This window comes from Opisthocomus hoazin, chromosome 4 (genome assembly GCF_030867145.1).
Source record: "Opisthocomus hoazin isolate bOpiHoa1 chromosome 4, bOpiHoa1.hap1, whole genome shotgun sequence".
In the NCBI taxonomy this organism is placed as follows: Eukaryota; Metazoa; Chordata; class Aves; order Opisthocomiformes; family Opisthocomidae; genus Opisthocomus; species Opisthocomus hoazin.
The window spans coordinates 82,386,990-82,406,348 of NC_134417.1; the positions used below are offsets into that span (position 1 = coordinate 82,386,990).

Below are 19,359 nucleotides of genomic sequence, written 5' to 3' on the forward strand. Positions count from 1 at the left end.
CTGCCACTGGAATTTGATCTGCCCATGTTTACATAGATTGATCACATTTGAAGAGGAAAAAAAATACATCTTGTTTTCAAGATTGTTAGGTTTTGAGCTTTATTTTTTGTCTTACCTTTACAGACATTTATGGAGAAGGATTTTTTTACTTGAAAATTGTGAATATAAAATACAGTATATTTACACTTTTTGAATGAAACCCGGTTAAAGTAAGTACTACAAAGTAAAGTTCATATACAGTGAAAACCTCTAGCATTAATTACTCCTGAATGTTTGTGAGTACCCAAAATCCTGACATAAAAGCTGTAATTTCTATGCAAAGTAGATAGGATGATTGAGTTATAATTAAAATGGTAATTATACCCTTAATGTTCTGTATTTGACTTTTCAAAAAATGTTATGCTCCAAGAAAAGCTATTTAAAGATCAGAGAAAAATGTTTGAAAAATGAATGTATTCAAGACATTCTAGATCTTTTAAAATCCAGTTATTGATTTTTACATGCTTTCATGTGTAGTCTGAAACATTTTCTTCATTTACTTTGGTCGATGGAAATAATAAGAAATCATTGGAACGTGAAAAGCTTAAACGAACGCAATATTCTCCAAGTTGATATTTAACACGATAAATATTTGAAATGTCGGAGGGCAGGCAGCAGCGTTCGCTGGCTGACTAAAAGCCTGAAGTTTGTCCTCTTAACCAGGTGATGCCAGGGAAAGAGCCGGTGGGAATTCAGCAGCCCTACAGTTCCTCCCTTGGCTGTTGGAGGCGTGTCATGCTGCACCCCACACGGGATAAATGCAACATTTGCTTTGATCCCTCATTGACTCCTTAAAATTAAAACAAGAGCACCTAAAGCTATACATCAAATGTCAGGAGTGGCAGCCTACTGGAACCGTATCAATATTTGATGATGTATGGCTTGCTGGGAGGCGTAGGAAACTCTGGCAGTGGCAGAGGTGACACCCGGGATGCTTTACGCTCGTCCAGCCATGGTGCACGCTGTGGAAGGGGGTGGGAGAACCATGCCTACGTGGTGGGATGTGCCTATGGATCTAAGAGTGGACTGTGCAGCAGAGCAGGGCCATTTCCCAGTCATCAACAAGCTTATTTTATTGGGCGCATGTGCAGTCACTTTCCTGTGTAATTGGTGTGTCCTAACTGGGATTAGGAGCATCGTTATTCACCTCGGAGTTGGTACAGAGGTCCCTCCTGCTGCTTGGGTAAACAATCCTCTGAGAAAGGCAAAAGGACAGCCATAGTAAGCTAATAACATTTACAGTAAAATCAGTAAAGTTGTGCAGTCTTAGATGCTTGGGGTTTTTGTAGTATTAGTCACCAAAAAAAAGCCGTTGCCTCCATCCATCTATTTACCCAGTGTATCCATCACTTACCTTGGACTTCGTGACTCTCCATTCTTATTAACCTTGCAGATATGGTTAGATGTTTTTCCTTATGTCCCACCAAACGCATGATAGGGAGGTTTTAGGTGAGAGTGCTGAAAATTTGTGATTTCTGCAAAATAAACAGCAGTGATTTCCTAATTTCAAGTTAGCTTTCTCTAGCCTGAAAAAGGAAAAGAGCCAGGCACTTCACTTCTGCTGATCCATTTTCTGCTCTCTTATTCCACCAATAGGTGGTGGTAAGAAGCTCTGGGTAGGCTTTGAAATTGGGGTAAAGCTGAAAAGCCACTGAAGGAAATGAGCTTAATTCCTGTTACATGTGATCCTCCTCACCTGGTACCTGATCCAAAGCCAGGACTTGCATTCATCTCACTAGTGGATAGTCCTCCTACTAACCCACAACATTCATCCATTTGCACAAAGTCTCCTGGCTGGTGGCAGGGATGATCGCATTTTCCAGTGTATGCACCGAACCACATCCTTAGCTCGATGTGTGACAGGTCATGTCTCTGCCAAATGCTAGGTCATACTGCCCAGATCCAGCATCATAGATCTTCCCTGCTCATGCCCTTAAGCCATGTACCTGTAACGCTCAGGATCCTCCTCTTTTCCAGTGGGACTAGAAATGGTAGCAGGATACAAAAGAAAAAAGAGAAAACACAGCTGAAGGTTACGAGGGAAAGGAGTTAGCATGTGATAATAAGATAAACCTTTGTAAAGAGCATCTCAGAGTGATTCAGAAGAAACAGTGAAAAGTCAGATGGAAAAAAAATGGGAAATAAGCAAGTAGTGTGTGAGGAAGAGTAGAGAAATCTGGAAGGAAAGGCAGAGGACAAGGACTACTGGCTGTCATCTTCCCTTGTTTTTTTGCAAGAAACGTTTGTAAAGATTTTTCCTATTGAGTGAGTCTGTTTCAACATCCCATCCCTTGTTTCATGTGGTGGTTTATAGTGTGTCTGCCTTCCATAATTGAGAGCTGCTATTTGCAATCCCCTGCAGTAAGTTCTGAGTGACTGATTTTTAGTCATCGAGATTTTTAGAAATAGTACTAGCTAGCAAAAGACATGCTACGGGTGTACATCAATGCTAGCTGGCCTGAAAAAATGTGTTGGTAGGCATTGCTGATAGCCATTAGCTATTCCAAGTTTCTACAGATGTAGACTGAAATTAAATGCATAAGCGAATTTTTGAAAAGCTTTGCATAAAAAGTTGAAATCATGAAATAGCAGAAATGTTCCACTTTTAAAGACACAGCAAGACCAAACCAAAGCCTGCTTAAGCAAAAGTGTTTTTATGGACTTCTCCCAGGTTTGGCTCAGATTCCAAATTCTTTCCGTATGTAACACAACTACAGTCTGGCAGAGAGGCTTTGTGGGGGAAAAAAGAAAAGCAAAAACTTTTCTAAAATTATCAGTGATGGTGGATTTAGAAATTGGTTTTTGAAGTGCTTTTTACCACTAAAAAGAAAGCACATTAGACAGTAGTCTCAGCCATGTCCAGTTGAACTTGCCACGTGCAAATGAATATAGCTCACCCTATTCTTACTAATCAAGGATCTCAGCATCTGTGGTTCCTTTGCCAAAACTGGCACAAACATGTGCCAGTCATTAAGAATTATTTATTTCCTCTTCTTCATTTTGTGCTACTCCATCCCTTTTGAGCTGGGTTTTACATCTGAGGCTTTCTCTAAACCAAACCTCTCAAAGCAGATTGTGTTTTGTTCCCTTTAAGGGACCTTCCTAATCTCTGAAGAGGTTTTTAGAAATGTTTGTGGTATGAATGCTCCTGGATCCTCAACCTTCCTGGGGAAGATTAAGACCTCCAGCTAAGGGAGATCCTTCTCACTTGTCCTGCATTATGTAGAATACTTGTGAAGCTGGTGCAAGCTGCAAAAGCATTTCACTGTTGCCAGGTACTGAACGAGAACCAGAATCAGCCCTTGGTCTCCCTAAGCCCAAATAGGCCATTTTCTCCTTAAAAGAAATAGTCCTTAATGGCACTGGTGTTGCTGGCTGTGGTGGAGGCTCATGCCCAGACACTGTTTCCCAGGGGCTGCCTTGGACCAGCGATGTACAAGTCAATGACTGCTGTATCCTTCTGGTGGGACATCTGCCTGCCTTCCTGGAGAGCTCATGGCTGTTGATTTGCCACCAGCCAGTACACAAGGCAAGCAGCTGTTACTGGAGCCATGCGGCAGAAAGTGGTTGTCCTCCCTGCTGCAAGGTGCGACAGCCCACCCACCCCTCTGCCCTCCCAGCAGGGCAATGGAGAAGGCAAAGTTAGCAACTTCTCCCACTTTTTTTAAATACAGGGAACACAGATGGAAAGATGGTTTTGCCGTGTCGTCTCCCATTGGTGTTGAACAATTGGTTTTATAGCTGAAATTTGTCTGCAAAGGACTAGGATAAGCTGTGCCATGTTGTTGATGTGCCGACACTGTGGTGGCAATGCATCCGTTTGCCACAGAGCTTTAGGTACTGGGGCCAGTTGGAAACAAGAAAGAGGTGATCCCTAGGGTACTTCAGGCAGATAAATGCAAGTAGAGAAACTGAAGCACGGGGCTTCAACAGCTGCTCCAACAGTGTAGTTACTACTTCTGACCAGGTGTCTTGTGTCTGTGCCAAAAAGCATTAGGTACTTATGTCCTTAGCACCACATAACATAAAAGGACAAACTTCCGTCTAGTTTGGGCCTGCAATGAGACTGAGCTCTTTGAAGGCCTCCAACCATCTACCTATGCAACTCTGATACTGAAATACCTAAGGGACGCTGAGGTTTTGTCCTTTTCCTTGGCATGACAAGACGATTAGCAGTGACCCTGAGAGATTTCCCATCATCCTTGGCTTGGAAGACAGCTTTGTATCTTCTTGGTGAGAGTTTGTTCTGTGTCTTTTTTAGTTTTATCTGCACAAAAATATTAAGGACAAAATAAAAGTAGTAAAGCCTGAGATGGTAAAGTCTGGATAGACAAAAATGGGGTAACACTACTACATCCCTGTTAGAAGCCAGTGAGTGGTTTAGTCTTTGAAGAGTTACCCCTATATGTGCTAAAGAAACCATAAAAGATGTGACACAAGGCATAGATTCTAGCAAAACAGTTGTTGAGATGTGTTGGAAATGTCAGCTAAAAAAAGCCTCCTTAACCATCTTAATATATATAAAAAGGCAATCTACAATTTGGCATGACATATGCATATGTATATAAAGTATGTGACAAAATACAGCTGTACCACAACATTTTAGTCAGCAAGGGTAAGGCTTTCTTATTCTGTTTGTTTTCCAGGTCACAGGGTCTGTGATAATTTCATTAGCTGCTGAAACATATCTTTACTGTGTTCCAAGGACAATGTTAAGTGCACAGGACTCCTGTTATTGGCAGTGAAAATTAATATCTAGGACATTTCAATAGGATCTGAACATTTCACTACAAGAGCATGGCAAAGGAATGAGCGTAGAGCTAAATGGAATTTAGGAGAGGGGATTTCATTCCATTTTCTGGTGTAAGGAAATCACTTTATTCTGACCACTTACCGCTGGTACCTATTCACTGTTACTACAGCACTGAAACTGAGGAGAGACAAGTGATTTAATCTGCTGCTGACAGCCAGTAGATCTGGGCTCCCCATACAGTCAGGGAAGAGAAATAGTCTTTTATGGAAAGAGCTGGCCAGAACATGGCCATCACTCAGGGGTCTTGCATGACTCCCTGGGCTGGCCACTGGAAATGCAGGTAGCTACAGAAATGCTGACCCAGAAATAATAAGCTAAAACGTGAGGAAAAGGTGAAGAGTGCTCAGATTCCTAAATCCACCTCTCCTGGTCCTGACTGCCCAGGGATCACTCCATCAGGTCACCCTGCCCCTAGGGACTAAAGCTGGTTATGCTTGGGAGAGAGATATTACAGCTCAGCATGCTGTTTGGCTCAAGGTACGTTTTAGTATTGCTAATCAAGGGGACAAAAATGTATGACATAACATTGTGTCCTTTCACAACACAATCCGAATCAAACCCTCTCTTTATTGCCCAAGGAAGGGGAGGGGTGGGGTACCCCAGGACACAGATACAACAGACTAATATGCAGATTAGCTTTTAAGAACATACTGGATTATAAGAAAAAGGAAGATGAAAAGTAAGGAGAAGGAGTATAAAGAAGAAGAAATAAAGAAACTCTGTGTTGGTGGTGGAGGACAGAGTTGCGTTGCCCAGCCACGTGTGACCCGGCTATTTGTCACGACAGATATCTCGAGGCACAATGCAGAAGTGGTGAGAAACCATCAAACAGAAGAAAGTGGTTCTGTGGAGCTCAGGAACGCCGTGAAGGCGTACAGCTTCAGTGAAAGGATATTTTGGCACTTTGACACAAGAACCATAGAGTCACATTTCCCAGCTTGGTGACCTTGCAGAGCACTGTCTGCATTGTGAGAAAGAAAATGTGCTCATTTTAGCTGTTGCCACTGCATGGGCAAAATATTATTATTATTATTGCTGAATTACTTCACAATTAACCAAATATTAAAATGCAGTAGATCACCCCCCATTTCCCCACCAAGAGATATGATGGTGTTTCTTTCTCTCTCTCCCCATCTCTCTTTCTTATTTTTAATCAGTTTCATTTTTAAACAGATGCAGAGGTGGTTGTGTGAGTCAGACCAGCAGTGCTCAACCTTGCAAAGGAACTCGGTGGTTTTAATGTTTTGTCAGTTGTAATCAATGAGAGCAGATCTGATGCTTTTAAATTCCTGTCTGAGGTTTCGTTCCATTCACCCTGTGAAGCACAGGAGTTACACTTGCAGCACGTAACTCTGCAGTGATGAAGGACCAAATGGCCGACTAGGCAGGGGACCCTGTTATATTCCCATGTTCACACACACACATGCACACCTTCATGCCCGTGCTGCTCTGAAAGGAAAAAAAAAATCAACAAAGCCTACTGCCAGGGGAGACTTTGCCAACCTGCTACTTACCTGTGAAAATGAACTACCTAGATTAATTACCTGACAAAGGCTGGACCACAGCTGTCAGCTCAAAAGAGTGGTGTGTCAACGAGAAACTGAACTGGAGACATGCTGGAAGGGCTTTGTGTGCACCAGGTTTCTATTTCTTTTTTCTTTTTCTTTTATTCGTTTTTCCTCTTCTTTTTTTTTTCTCCCTGACTTCTGAGATATTTCCCCACTTTTGCCATCACTTATTATTCGCCTTGCAGTTGTGCCAAGGCTCTGTGGTCCTGGGGCATGCCCACGCTGGGATAAAACTTGCACAGGCATGGAGCAAGAGCACTGCCAATCACAAGGCTATGCAATTAGAACAGAATTGGGCATACTAACGAGGTGGCTGCAATATTAACCACTGCCACCAGTATCACACGGATGGTGGTTAAAATGGTGGTAGCTGCATGAGCTTTGTACTCTTCCCGATTCCCTTGGAGGACTCAGAAGTGGTACCAAGAGTGGGCAGTGTCTCTCCTGGTGTACTCTGGTCAGACGCCTTCCGTGCTCGTGCTGCTGAGTGCAGGGTCAGCTGCTATCAGGGCTTGGCACGGGCGCAGGATCGGTGCTGGCCGTAGCAGGGCTGTCCTCCCGTATTGCCCAGGTCTAAAACTAGGCACTATGCGGAGTGAAGGGATGGGCAGGACAGTGCTAGTCCCGTGATAGGCTTGACCATAAAATGAAGTAAAACAGTACTTTGACCCTCACCTGTCTGAAGGAAATCACATGTATGGCTTCATCAAAACGTTCCCATTTTACAGAATGGAAACTGAGGCAGGGGCTGATGGCATGCCTGGCATCAGGCTGCAGGGGATCCGGGAAAGGGGCAGAAACTCGGCCCAAACCCCTGAGTCTTCACCCACTCCCTGCACTGCCTGCCTGTCTGACTCACAAATGCTTTTTTGTGCTAATCTGACCACAGTGAAAACAACACTAAGAGATGCTGCAGTTTGAAGCCTATATACAGACTTGGGAAGGGTCCTGATGCTGTGGTTGAAATATTTGCAGTGCGGGCAAGGGCGATCTAGAGTCAGCAGTGAGTGCATAAATCACTGCTCAGCCTGGAGCCGCCTGAACTGCTCCCCCATCCGTTACACCTCCAGTTGTTTGCAAAGCCTTTCTCCACCCAGGGGGAATTTTCAGTCAGATGCATGTAGAAATTCTCAGATTAATTTGATTTTTGGGGGGAGGCAGGGGGATTTAAGCAAGGGGTTTTTTTGTTTGTGTTTGTTTCTCCCCTCCGAGCTGCCTTTCATTGTGCATTTACTAGTTCTGGAAGACAACACCCTGCTGACACTTAGAGAAGCATCAGTGAATAAAGTCTGTTGTACAGGCTGCAAAGCCATCTGGACTTTCTGCTGAAAAGGTTGGACATGGTTTTAGGCAAGATTTTATCACGTCTGAAAAAAACCTTCTGCACTCAGTACCTCTTCCAAGGTTAATGTCAGATATTTTTTTTCTTTTGTCGGTTGCAAAACAAAAAAATTGACAAACAGTTGGAAGGCAGTAAGGGTGGAGATATAAATCTCTAGAGGAAGCTTTGTCAAAGGTAGTGGAGTATAAACAAAAAATAAATTAGTTTTGGTGTTATCAGAAACTGGACAGACTTCGATTTGTATAATAGTTTGTCTGGGTTTCCAGACCACCTAGACAATGCTTCTGTGAGGCGAAGCACCGATTCAGTCGACAGAAGAGGTGGGGGAAATGGTTAAACACAAAATCGCAGGAGGAGAAGGGACGAAGAAAGACAAGAAGACAAAGGTGCAATGACAGACAGCCTTGAAATCCTCTGCTTTTTTGCATTTATTGGTTTCAGGGGCTCGAAGCGGCATGTCTTACCTTGCTTTCAATATTAGTCAGCTCCTGAGTCCAAGAATTTTGTGCAGCCCTTGTGTGCTGCAACCCACTCCAGGTTTTGGCAGGACAGTTTTGTAGACTGAAAAGACCAGTGCAAGTCTTCTGTGCCAGCTCCTCCTTGCTGAGGAGCCCTGTGAGCAGAGCAGGAGAGAGAGATGTGCTGGATGTAATTTACTGGAGTGCCCTTTAGGTTATGTGCATCTTAGCAAGGGAGCTAACATCCAGCAATTACCTTATAAACACAGATTGGTGACACAGTTTTATATATTCTGAGAGCTGGGTATGAAGCTGCTTATTCCTCTTTTCTCTCTGGAATTTCTGTTTGAATTTTGGGAGATTCTTTCTTACCCCATGGCTGTACACGGAAACCCAGACATGTAATGCCAGACACTTTAGAGATCCTTAGAGGTATCCTTCCAGAGGTATGGTGTGCTGATAAAAGAAATTTATTCATATTTGAATTATGTCTTTTTTTTTTTTTTTTTGCTGTAAGGGAAGAATTGCACATTGTGTTTCTTGTCTTTGACGCTGACTTACATGAGCAAAATATTAAAGCTGACTGTCTCTCAATTTAATCATCAATTATATAGTAATAAATATATTTACCTATCTGACATGTTTTTTTAGGGTTTGATCAATTTTCTGGTAAACTGATTTGAGATTTCTGTGTAAATAGTTAGATAAATAGAAATAATTTATTTTTAATTTAATTGCTGGGTTTATCCATTTATTATTTGTCCTTTTTTTCCTAAGAATCTCTTCTTTTATTGCCCGCAGTAAATAAATCTGTTCAAGAAACTTTCCCACGATGAGGAAGTTTTCTTAAGAGATTGTATTTGCCATAAGAAATCTGAGCTGTAAGTGAAAGCTGTAACATCGCACTTACCTGCGGGCAGATCCTTCCCGCCCTTCTCAGAGGTGTAGTCCCAAGGGAAGGTCATCCCGTGGAGGACAGCCCACACAGTGCCACTCCGCAGTCTCCTGGCCTCATGCTTCCCTGGGTGGTTGCTTAAAGACAAGTCTGCTGAGGTAACAGGCTTTGCCCAAGAGTGGAAGAGTTTACAAAGAGTTTAAAAAGGCTGTTCCCAGGTTGTAGGTGTGGACACTTGTTTAGGAGCTTCTTGACTGAAGATGAAGGGGAGGGTGATGGGGAAGCAATGTTTGGTTTTTACAGCACAGGATAAAAGTAATACTGAATTTTTAGCTTCAGATGCAGGTTCTCAGCAGACATAAGATAGTAAAACTCTTTCGTAATTTCAGCAATGTTATGTTAATTGCTTGTGTTTGTCCAGTAAGGGACAGTAAGCCAGGAAGGGACTGGTTTTAGCACTGGCCCCAAGCACACACCAGTCCTAAATGGCTCTTTTGGGTGCCTGAGTGTCAACTGGGATTCATTAGAAGTCGCTGTTCTGCCTCTCCTGGCACGAAGCCACTGTAGATGATGAGAACTGTCCCTGCTAATTACACATTTGAGGAGAAGCCCACAGAAGGGTGAGGTAACATGGAATGTAGATTGCCTTACCACCCTCCCAGCCAACGGAAAGGTTGTTAGCAAGGTTACAGCTGGATTTCGAGAATCATTAGAGCAAATGACAGCAAAATCTTTAACAACAAGAAAGGAAAAAATCCAATGTCTGTGTAGTAATTGCCACGTAGTGTATTATATGCCTTGCTCTGCAGTGATTCAGAAAGTTGAATCGTGCAGTGCCTTGCTGGGATCAGCAGTTCAGAATAGATTAAATTTGTTTTGGACACTGCCTGCACCCTGCTTTATCTAACAAAGCATATGTGTGATGGGGAAGGCTCTTAATAGCACAGCTCCTTAATGAGAACCATAAACACACAGGCGTAGATTTTCAAAGTGATGCTCAAGGGATTTGAGCAAGCATAGCTCTCTCCCTGCTTTGAACATTTACCCAAGAGCTGCTAACTGGTTGGGCTTCAGGAAGAGAGTGGACCTTGAATAGCCAAGAGCATGGCATGTGACGAGGGTTTTGCAACTGCTAGTTTCCAGAGGATATTCGTTTTAATGCACCTAAGAAAGATAAAGTGAGGAAACAGAAAACTGAAAGGACATTTCTCAGATAAAGCACTGATTTTGTTAAAGAGAGATGGTTCATAATATGAATCTAAAATCTAGTTTTTTATAGAAAGCATAAAAGTCTTTTTACAGAGTTGGCCATTCCTGGGGACTGGTGGCTTTACAGAGCTTTTATCTAGTTAAAGAAAACCCATTCGTGATAATTTAATATCTGTAGTGTACAACAGCTTGACACCTGAGGCTTGTCCTAAAGCAGGCACAGGGCTGCAAAGCAAGCACTACTTCATTGTTTTGAATTATTCAGCACTTCCAGCCAACCTTATGTGTGCTTTTGTGGGAAGAAGGCTTTTCGGTTAAGGATCAGTAAAAGAAAAGAAAAAATGCGAACAACCAGCCCCTCCTTTCTGGCATTTGTTAGCAGGTGCAGTATTGACTTCAAGAATGATTCTGCAAAATTGGTATGGACATTCTTCACTACTGGAGCGATAAATGCAGAGCTGTACTCAGAAGAAGCAAGGCTGGAAACTGAGCATGGCCTCCTTTAGGGAACAACTGTTCATGTCGGTGGAAAAGCTTGTTTCCTCTAAATTCATTGAAATGGTACTTATTGGTAGCATCTTTTTAGAGCAAGATGAAAGCAGACAGCAATGAATCAAGCTCAAATAGAGGGGCTCATCTGTTAGCATCCTAACATTAACACACTAATGTGAATTTAAAGATTCTAATTAAACCTACATACAAAATGTTTTCCTACTAAATAGAAAGCTGTACTTTTTGGAGGAGCCGGGGCATTTGGATTTGACAGCATTTCCGTTTTCAATAGTATGCTTATTTTATGTGTTCTATTTTCTTTCAGTCACTCCAGGGGTTTCTGAAAGAAATAAAAAGATACATTGTATTAAGTTTGATTGATTCCCTGTAGTCAGGGGATATATTGAGAAAACAGACTGATTTTTTTCACTGAGCTTGTAGAATAAATTATTGTTTGATCTTTGTACTTCCTACTGTTGCTACAAATTTCTTTTGGGATATTTAACATTGATTAATCTCATTTACGGGATCACATAGTAGTGATCGTACTCAGATAGTAGTACTCGTACAAAGTCAGAAGCTTTTTCATTATAACAGAACTCACATCATAGCTATCAGTTTCTAAATTTGTCCCTCTCTCCCCAGATGCCTCAATAAAACTTGATTCCCCCGATTTCAAATTTGGTGGTTGTGTGAAAAAATTCAAAGTTAATGAAAAAGTTCTGCTAACTTTGGCATAGTACCTCTACTCCAGTCATGACTGAAAATCTCACTGAAGAGGTTTAAAACAAAGTGTACAGGGAGACTTTTGTGTTCCCTAGTAAAAAATTTTCAGATGCAGTGGAGGACTTTCAGCTTGAATTTAGCCACCCAAGAAACATCACACGTGAGAAGCCTACTGCAGCCTTTAATCGTTACTGGAGCATATGCTGGATGTATGAACAATTCATCAAATCTGATAAAAGGGTTTTTAGCAGACCTCACATTACAACAGGGTCAAATCTAAAACCTAAAGAAGTCACTGGGAAACCTCCCAGGCATAAAAGTGCTGAGAACCACCAGAGATAGACCTTAACCAACCCTCCCATTCCACCTTTATGTCATGTTAATTTCTCTGTGCATGCTATATCCTCCCAACCCCAGCACAGGTGGTGGCTATCATTTTTATGAAGCTCTAGGTTTATTGGGGAACCCAAAAAACAAATGGGTGGGAGAAGGAATTTTCTATTCTGACTCTCATTCTAGGGTCTTTTGGGGCATTTTGTCGTTCTTCCATCTGCCGCACAGGAACTACACAGCAGCCAGTGCTGAGATTTAGTAAAAGATCACTAAAGATATAAGCAACAACATGGAGGCCAATATGTTTTGTGGGGCCTGGGAAATTAGCAGAGCAATCAGCCTCCAGCCAGAGTGAGGGGAGGAGAGGGAAGTAGCCAGCAAATGATCGCTCTGAGCCCAGGAGCCCATTGCACAGTCCCGGTGAGTTGGCCAAGTCAGCTGAGGTCAGCTGAACCACTGAGGAGCCTTCATTGAATGCAGCAAATTCCGGACTTTTGACGGTTACAGAAATAAGGAATTTGTTATGCATCATAATGTAGCTAAAACATTTGTAATAGGGCTATGAACAGATGGGGGAACTACTGAAAGTGATTCTTTTCACTGAATCAGTAGGAAAGGTTGATCTTCCCCATCAACCTTGATAAGAAAACTGTGAGGATATTCAGTGTCTGAAGCACGCTATTGTTATTGGAGTTTTCATTAGAAGCTCAGTGTGGGAACGTGTACCCAGCTGCTGCCTGTGCAGCACGTGCCCTGTCTCCTCTGAGAAGCATGAATGAGAATACCTCTGAATCAGGATGTACACAGGATATACGAACACGGTCAGCTGAAATGAAAACATACGCTGGCCCTGAGGGATAAGCCAAAAACAGACATAATGATCAATACTGTAGGAGTAACGATCGGAGAGAAATAATTACTGCACATCTCAAGGAAAGAACCACAATGAATTGCCCGGCAGTGCCTTGTTCTTTGAGTAATACTCCATAAATACCTGTGCATGCTGAAGGAAGGCTGATCTATGAGAGGCTGTGGACTGCAGCCTCCAGTCTGGCTGCAGAATTCCTTGCATGACCCTGCTTGGAGAGATTCACCACCATCAGTGCCATTTGCCTCACATCTCCATTGAGAGGTGGGTAAAAATCATCCACTTTTAGCTCTGGAGAAATGGGACTCATGGCAAAGCAAGCAGTTCCACCGAAGCTGCCAGGAAACAGGGCAAGGAATGAAGCCAGTCTGCAAGCCTGCGACCTGCTGTCCTCCTCATTTCCACAGGTCACCTCCGCCTGTCCATTCCTCTGAGTCCTCATTCAGCCCTTTCCACCGTGCTGGGGGAGCTCCTGGCGACAGGAGTTAAATGGATGCTGGAAGACTGATGGTGGAGGGCAGCCCACAACCCTCAGCTATTTCTCTTCTCAAGGCTGCATCTTGAAGATGATGTAGTACCTGGGAAGAGCCTGACTAATTCATTGGCTCGGGGGTACAATCACTTAGCGATGAATCTCCAACTAGCTACAGCAAACTTATTTACAAGCCTGGGAAAAACTGTGTTGTGTAGCAATTTGCTACACACCCTCACCAGAATCAGCACTTCAGGACTGATACTCTCTGGGCTGTGTTTTCCTCCTCTCCTGTTTAGACAGTGAGAGTTCTCCACAGGAAGAAATACAAACTCCTGCTGTTGACAAGTGTGTGTTCCCCCTCAGCCAGTAAAAAGAACCAGGTGTGCATCTCCTTTTATCTGTGAAGGGAGTTGTGAATTTAATTCAACCCAATCCCCATTTATCGTGTTCAGGGTTTACCCCCCAAATGTCAGTAATTTTCTGGAAAATAAAGTACTTGGGAGACAGGAGAAACAACCTGCTCTCGGTTGCACTCAGACCATGCATGTTGCCTGAATGCCTGATTCCTGTATAGCAGAATATTTCTTCCCATCCATATGCAAATCTAACCTTTTTGATATTTCAACCCTATAAACTCTAAGATAGGATTTCAATAGAAAATGTTTACTAAAGGCTTTCTCCTTTATAATCTATTGATTTTAATATCCTTACTACTCCTGTTGAATGTCAGTTTTACCCTGAAGACTCCCATTGCAAACTCGAACACATTTAATTATTTATACCATTTGGAATATTAGTGCTGAGAAACAACTAAAAGTTTTTGGTTCTGTAGTGGTATGATCTAAAGTTTGATTTTCCTTTGTGAACAACACAAGTAATTTGACATGGTAATCAAGGACAGATGAATACTTCAGACAACACAGTGCAGTTTTAATAGTAATGACATCTATTTTTCATTTTTCCAGCTTTCTTGTACATGTTAAAATATAGCTCATTAAGTACTGCAGGATGTCACAGTCTTTTTTCACAATGAAAAGTTTAGCATTATCTGTTTTCTTTCCCCTGCCAGGCACCTGAGCAAATAACAGTTGCTTCTACCAGTGACAGTAGGCATTCAGGCAACATGCATGGTCTGAGTGCAACAGAGAGCAGATTTACTCCTCGGTGTGGGTCTAGCAGTCTTGTTTGCCTTACTCATATCACTCACTGTATTAGTAAGAGAAAGGAAAGTTTTGATCTCAAAGAAATTGCCTATGAAAGAAATATTGTTTGTACAGAAAGATCGATGTGAGGACCTATGAAAGGTAAGATTTTGACAGCAGACGGACCAAAGCAGGGGGTTTGAAAGAAACTCAGCACCCGGAAGGTCAGTTCTTTCCCAGAGTCATTTTTTTTTCCTCTCAACATACACCCAAAGCTGGCAGGGCCAAGCCCATCCTGCCTGGCCACAGCATAAGCATACTAGAGTTGCCATACTTGCCAGCTGAGCCTTATCTGGATAATCTTAGAGTCAGGCATGCTTCCGCTGGCTTCAGTGGCATTACGTATCAGATCCCAGTTTTCCAAGGGGATTAAACCAGTAAGAGTAAGACCCTCCTAGGTCCAGCACTCAAGTGACATTTGCGTAGTTATTGTCCCGTGTGCCTTGGTAAAAATTCTCAGAGTTCTGACTGTCCATGTCTTTTTATTTTCTCCTGCTGTGTCCCCCTGCCCCAAGCTGCCATTTCTCTGCCACTACATGATCAGTGCAATTCCATGCACCTCTATTAATTACACTGAATTTCTCTTTCACAGGAAAGGCTTCTGCTCTTCTTTTTCCCTCTGCTTCTGAGATTTTCACTTTTTCTACTACCAAACATATTCGTTCAGAAGCTGCCAAGATGTATTTGGCTCTTGTATTTACTCCAGATGGAGACTATTATTTTCACTCATATCTGGCAGTAGGAACTATGGTATCACCAAACACAACTTTTCTCTGAGATTCTTTTGATAATAAAGAGTAACAAAAGAATGGTTCCTTTTGTATATGGTTTTTAAGTTATTTCTGATGGCAGATAACATAGTCTAACCTGTGTCCCAAAAGTTCAACAAGGCTCACAGTGGCCATCGGTAATTGGTTTTTCTGGTTTATATGCCATCAGGAATGATAATCTGGATATGGATCTTTTAGTAGCCTAGGATTACTGTCCAATAGTAAAGCAAGGAAATCTATGAGATTAAATCTATGGTTCCAAACTGAGCAGGATTAAATGTACCAACTCTTATCTCCACTGTATCTGTCCTCTATGTATTAGATTTGTTTGTAACCAGTTTTGTCTTTGTAAAAACACTGAAATTCAGTCTAAAGACTATATAGGTAGAAATGCTGACACTGATTTTAGTGCACATGAATGGATCAGTGCAAATAGCTGGTGTGTGTTAGAGGGGAAGGCAGAACTCTACACTTCTTGTAACTTATGGATGTAGGTCAGGAAAACAACACCATACCCAGCTCTGCCATCAGGCCAGCTTTCAGGGGTGGGTTATTCAAGGCCCTGCAATTACACTGCATTACGTGCATCAGTTCTCAGGGTATCAAATCTCTTACAGGGCTGAGCCATGCATCTATTGACTTCTTGTCTTTCTCCATCTGCAAACATAGACTGCCCTTTTCCTCCCTTCCATTGTACTTTGGAATATGCATTTGGAAACTTGGGGCAACATGACAGCCTGCAAATGATCTCTCAGATTAGACACTATGTTTATGTGTTTTTTTCCTGCATCCTATGTGTGTTCATGTATGTCAGCTCTTTCCTTCTATTAATTTCACTGGCATCCTTTTAGGAAATGGATTCAAGATGAAAAATACGTGCCTGACTTATTTTAGCTAAGAAGCTTTGCATTTAATGGATTTGCTGTTCTTTAATGTCCCAGGTCACTCCTTGAGATCAGCAAATGCTGAATTCCTTATCGTCCCTAAATGTTATCTGAAGTCATGTTGTTATTTTGCCTTTAGTGAGTCTCTTTACTCTCTGGCTTTGGAACCTACTGCCAAATGAAGTAAAGAACTGACTGTGGGGATTTCTAAATCCGAAGTTTAAAGTTATTTGTTCTATTTAGCATTTTTAAAACGATTCTTTTAGGAATTGTATGTGCCTCTAAGCTAATTAACTCTTAATGAACACAAAATGCCTTGGGATGCAGATTTGGAGGGTACGCTAGAAATGCAGGCATGGATTGGACTGCAGTACTGCAGGAGATGAAACAAACCTGTGATTTGATTCTTTTTTTAAATGATGGTGCAGATAGTTTTATTGAGATACCCTTTTTTTTCCCTTTCTTTCTTTCTTTCTTTCTTTCTTTCTTCCTTTCTTTCTTTCTTTCTTTCTTTCTTTCTTTCTTTCTTTCTTTCTTTCTTTCTTTCTTTCTTTCTTTCTTTCTTTCTTTCTTGTCTAAATAAAGTTGATCAGATTTTCAGTCCACCATATGGGACCCAGTTATATCAGTCCTGCAAATACACTTTAGTTTGCCGTTATGGATGAAGTCACTCTTCAGTAGGGAAAACAAGTTTAGAAACAAACTTTCATATTATGAAAGACAGGCAGTGTTCCAGCACTGAGCACTTCACCAGAGCATCAGGAAATCAGAACACCTGGCTGTGCCCAGCTCCATGCTATTCCCCTGGACCAGTCCCTCACCCTTTTAGTGCCTTCATTCATTCATCTGTAAAGTGACTATAATTGCATTTATATCACAAGGGTGCCTTGATGCTTGACAAATGAGAATTGACCCAAAATTCATCCTTCAGAAGCACTGTATGAGCAATACTTCGCTCACATGGTGGTTGTGGACAATTAGATTAGAAGAGGTATAAACGCAGTGAAATTGAAATTCCATTTAGGAACTGTCAACCTGTTCTTGATAATTTTTCTTAGTTTTCATCTAATTCTATTGTAGAATTTTGCATGCATCTCCAAGAAAGTGTTTGAATGCCTCTTTCCTTCTTTTGCAACAAGCCAGGGTATTTTATTCCGTGTTATATTAAACTGTCTTTTTGGGTAACTGGTTTCTTCCCAGAGCAATACCTTAGAAAGCTGCATTTAGCAAAACAAAGAAAAAATATTGTGTCAAAGAAATCTTACCTTTACATATTTGAGCAATTACTATCACTTACAAGGACCGTACATGGGAAAAAAATCTTGTTTTTTGAAAAACGCAGTTGCCTAATTGTTGCTATGTTTTATTTAATGGGATTTCTTATATTTGCTATAATAATCTTTAAAAATTAAGCTGACTTTCTGCAACAAACTGTAGAAACATATGGTGTACAGCCTGCAGAGGCTCTCAGTGACAGTAGTATTACTGATTATATTTGTGAATTAGAATCTGCTTTCCTCTGAAAAATAGCTCTGTATTGTCCCAATTTAAAATACTGTGGTTTTGCCAACATGTTTTCATCACCATTAATAGTTCTGGGAGAAAAAGAAGGGATATGATGGTCTTAAATACATTCCTTACTTTTGCATGGTTGTGGAGCTTTCAAGGTGAGGGAGACTGAATATTAGTCTCAGCCTCTCCTCCATGTGTGCCATGAACCCATTTAAAGAAATCAGATTAATTCAAGGGGGCCTGTTTTACCAGGGCCTCCTCCCAGGTAACTTAGCCCAACACCAGGAGAAAAACTGGAATTGTTGCTTGACTGAGCCACTCTTGGTAGCAAAGGCTTGATCACTCAGGGCTAACCAGATTACAGGATGTCAGGAGGTCTCCTGTCAGCACCCCAGAGTAAACTCCAGCCTCCAGGAAATGCTCCCAGAAGTATTGGTAGGTACAGCTTGGTTTCCCACACAAAATCATATGGCTCAAATTAAAAAAAAAAAATCCTTTGGATCTTACTTTTTTTATGTTCAGACTTGCAAAGTACTTTAAGAATAACTCATGCTCACAAACAGTGTTCCTCTGACTTATCTCTAATGTATGCTTGAAAGGCTCTGTGCCAAACAAAGTGCAGAGATTAAGTAAATGAAAAGATACTAAACATTGCAGCAGGGAAACGGTCCAAGCAGTGGTGTTCTCAGGAGCTCCAAAGCTGGTTTAGGGTCACATTAATCCATAGACAGTCTGGAGAATTCATTTGTTAGACCTTGCTTGGCTTTGGTAACTGGTTTCCTGAGGCTCTCCGTGGTGATTGGACTCACTCAGACCTGAGGGTTCTAACCAAACAGTCTCTAGAGCTCAGTCCACAGTAAAATTTGACCTTTCAACAAAGCTGCCATGCTCAGGAGGAGACCTGGCAGACCAGTCCCCCGGCACTATCGCACAGCAGTGAACTCGTGCAAGCAACATCTTTGGTAGGTTCTGCAAGCAGAGGTTCCCCTTCCCTTTCTCCCAGTGGCTGTTGATGTAGAAGCAAGACAGACAGACCATGGCACTCCTCTGACAGCATTAAACATAGCCCACATTCCTCAGCTGATCATTTTACCTTAGTAGCAGTGCATACTTAAACACTCACCTTGAATGAAGAAATAGGTGGTCCTTAGCTGTAAGTTAGGCCTCAGCTCAGCTCTCAGGTTTCAGTAGGCTAGTGGCAATTTTCAGTGGACTCAAGGAAAAGAGTGGTTTGGTGGGATACATGCTCACCACTTCAGCTCACTACAATAAAATGCTTTAGGGACCAACAAATTTTCTGTGAAGGGATCCTGGACCAATGTCTAGGAGGTTGAAAAAAAGTCAGCTTTGAAATTTTCTCCCTTTACCACTAATCATACTCAATACGGATCTCTAGCTTTAATTTAATTAATTTGGCTGTTTCTGAGGGTGATGCCGGTAGTTGGCAGAGAGATGCTCCTTTTATCTTTGCTCGGGTAGGTAGTGTCTAATTCTAAAAGGGACCTCTCAGTAGCTGACAACAGGTGACTAATCTGCAGAAATGCCCAGGTTCCTCAATCAAAGAAGTGAAAAAATTCTTTCTGACTGTGTCTTTCAGGATTTTGCCGACTCCGTATACCAAATGGTTGCACAGAAGTTCCAGGAGCTGACAGACAATTTCACTTCCATGCATGCACGCCACAAAACTCTTGCAGGCATTGTGATGACCAAAGGTAAGATAGCCTCTCATTTATTTTCCTCTGGCATTTTTCGTGACTAAGTAATACATTATTT

At 41.9% G+C, this 19,359-nt stretch overlaps 1 protein-coding gene across 2 annotated transcripts in view; it reads left to right on the forward strand.

Annotated features, from left to right (window-relative positions):
* Positions 1 to 19,359, forward strand: part of ADARB2 (adenosine deaminase RNA specific B2 (inactive)) — a 328,225-nt gene that overhangs the window by 244,959 nt on the left and 63,907 nt on the right. For both annotated transcript variants that reach the window (XM_075419720.1, XM_075419721.1), the window contains exon 4: positions 19,184 to 19,298. In XM_075419720.1, coding sequence (XP_075275835.1) covers positions 19,184 to 19,298 — 115 coding nt within the window. The remainder of the gene's footprint in view (positions 1 to 19,183; positions 19,299 to 19,359) is intronic.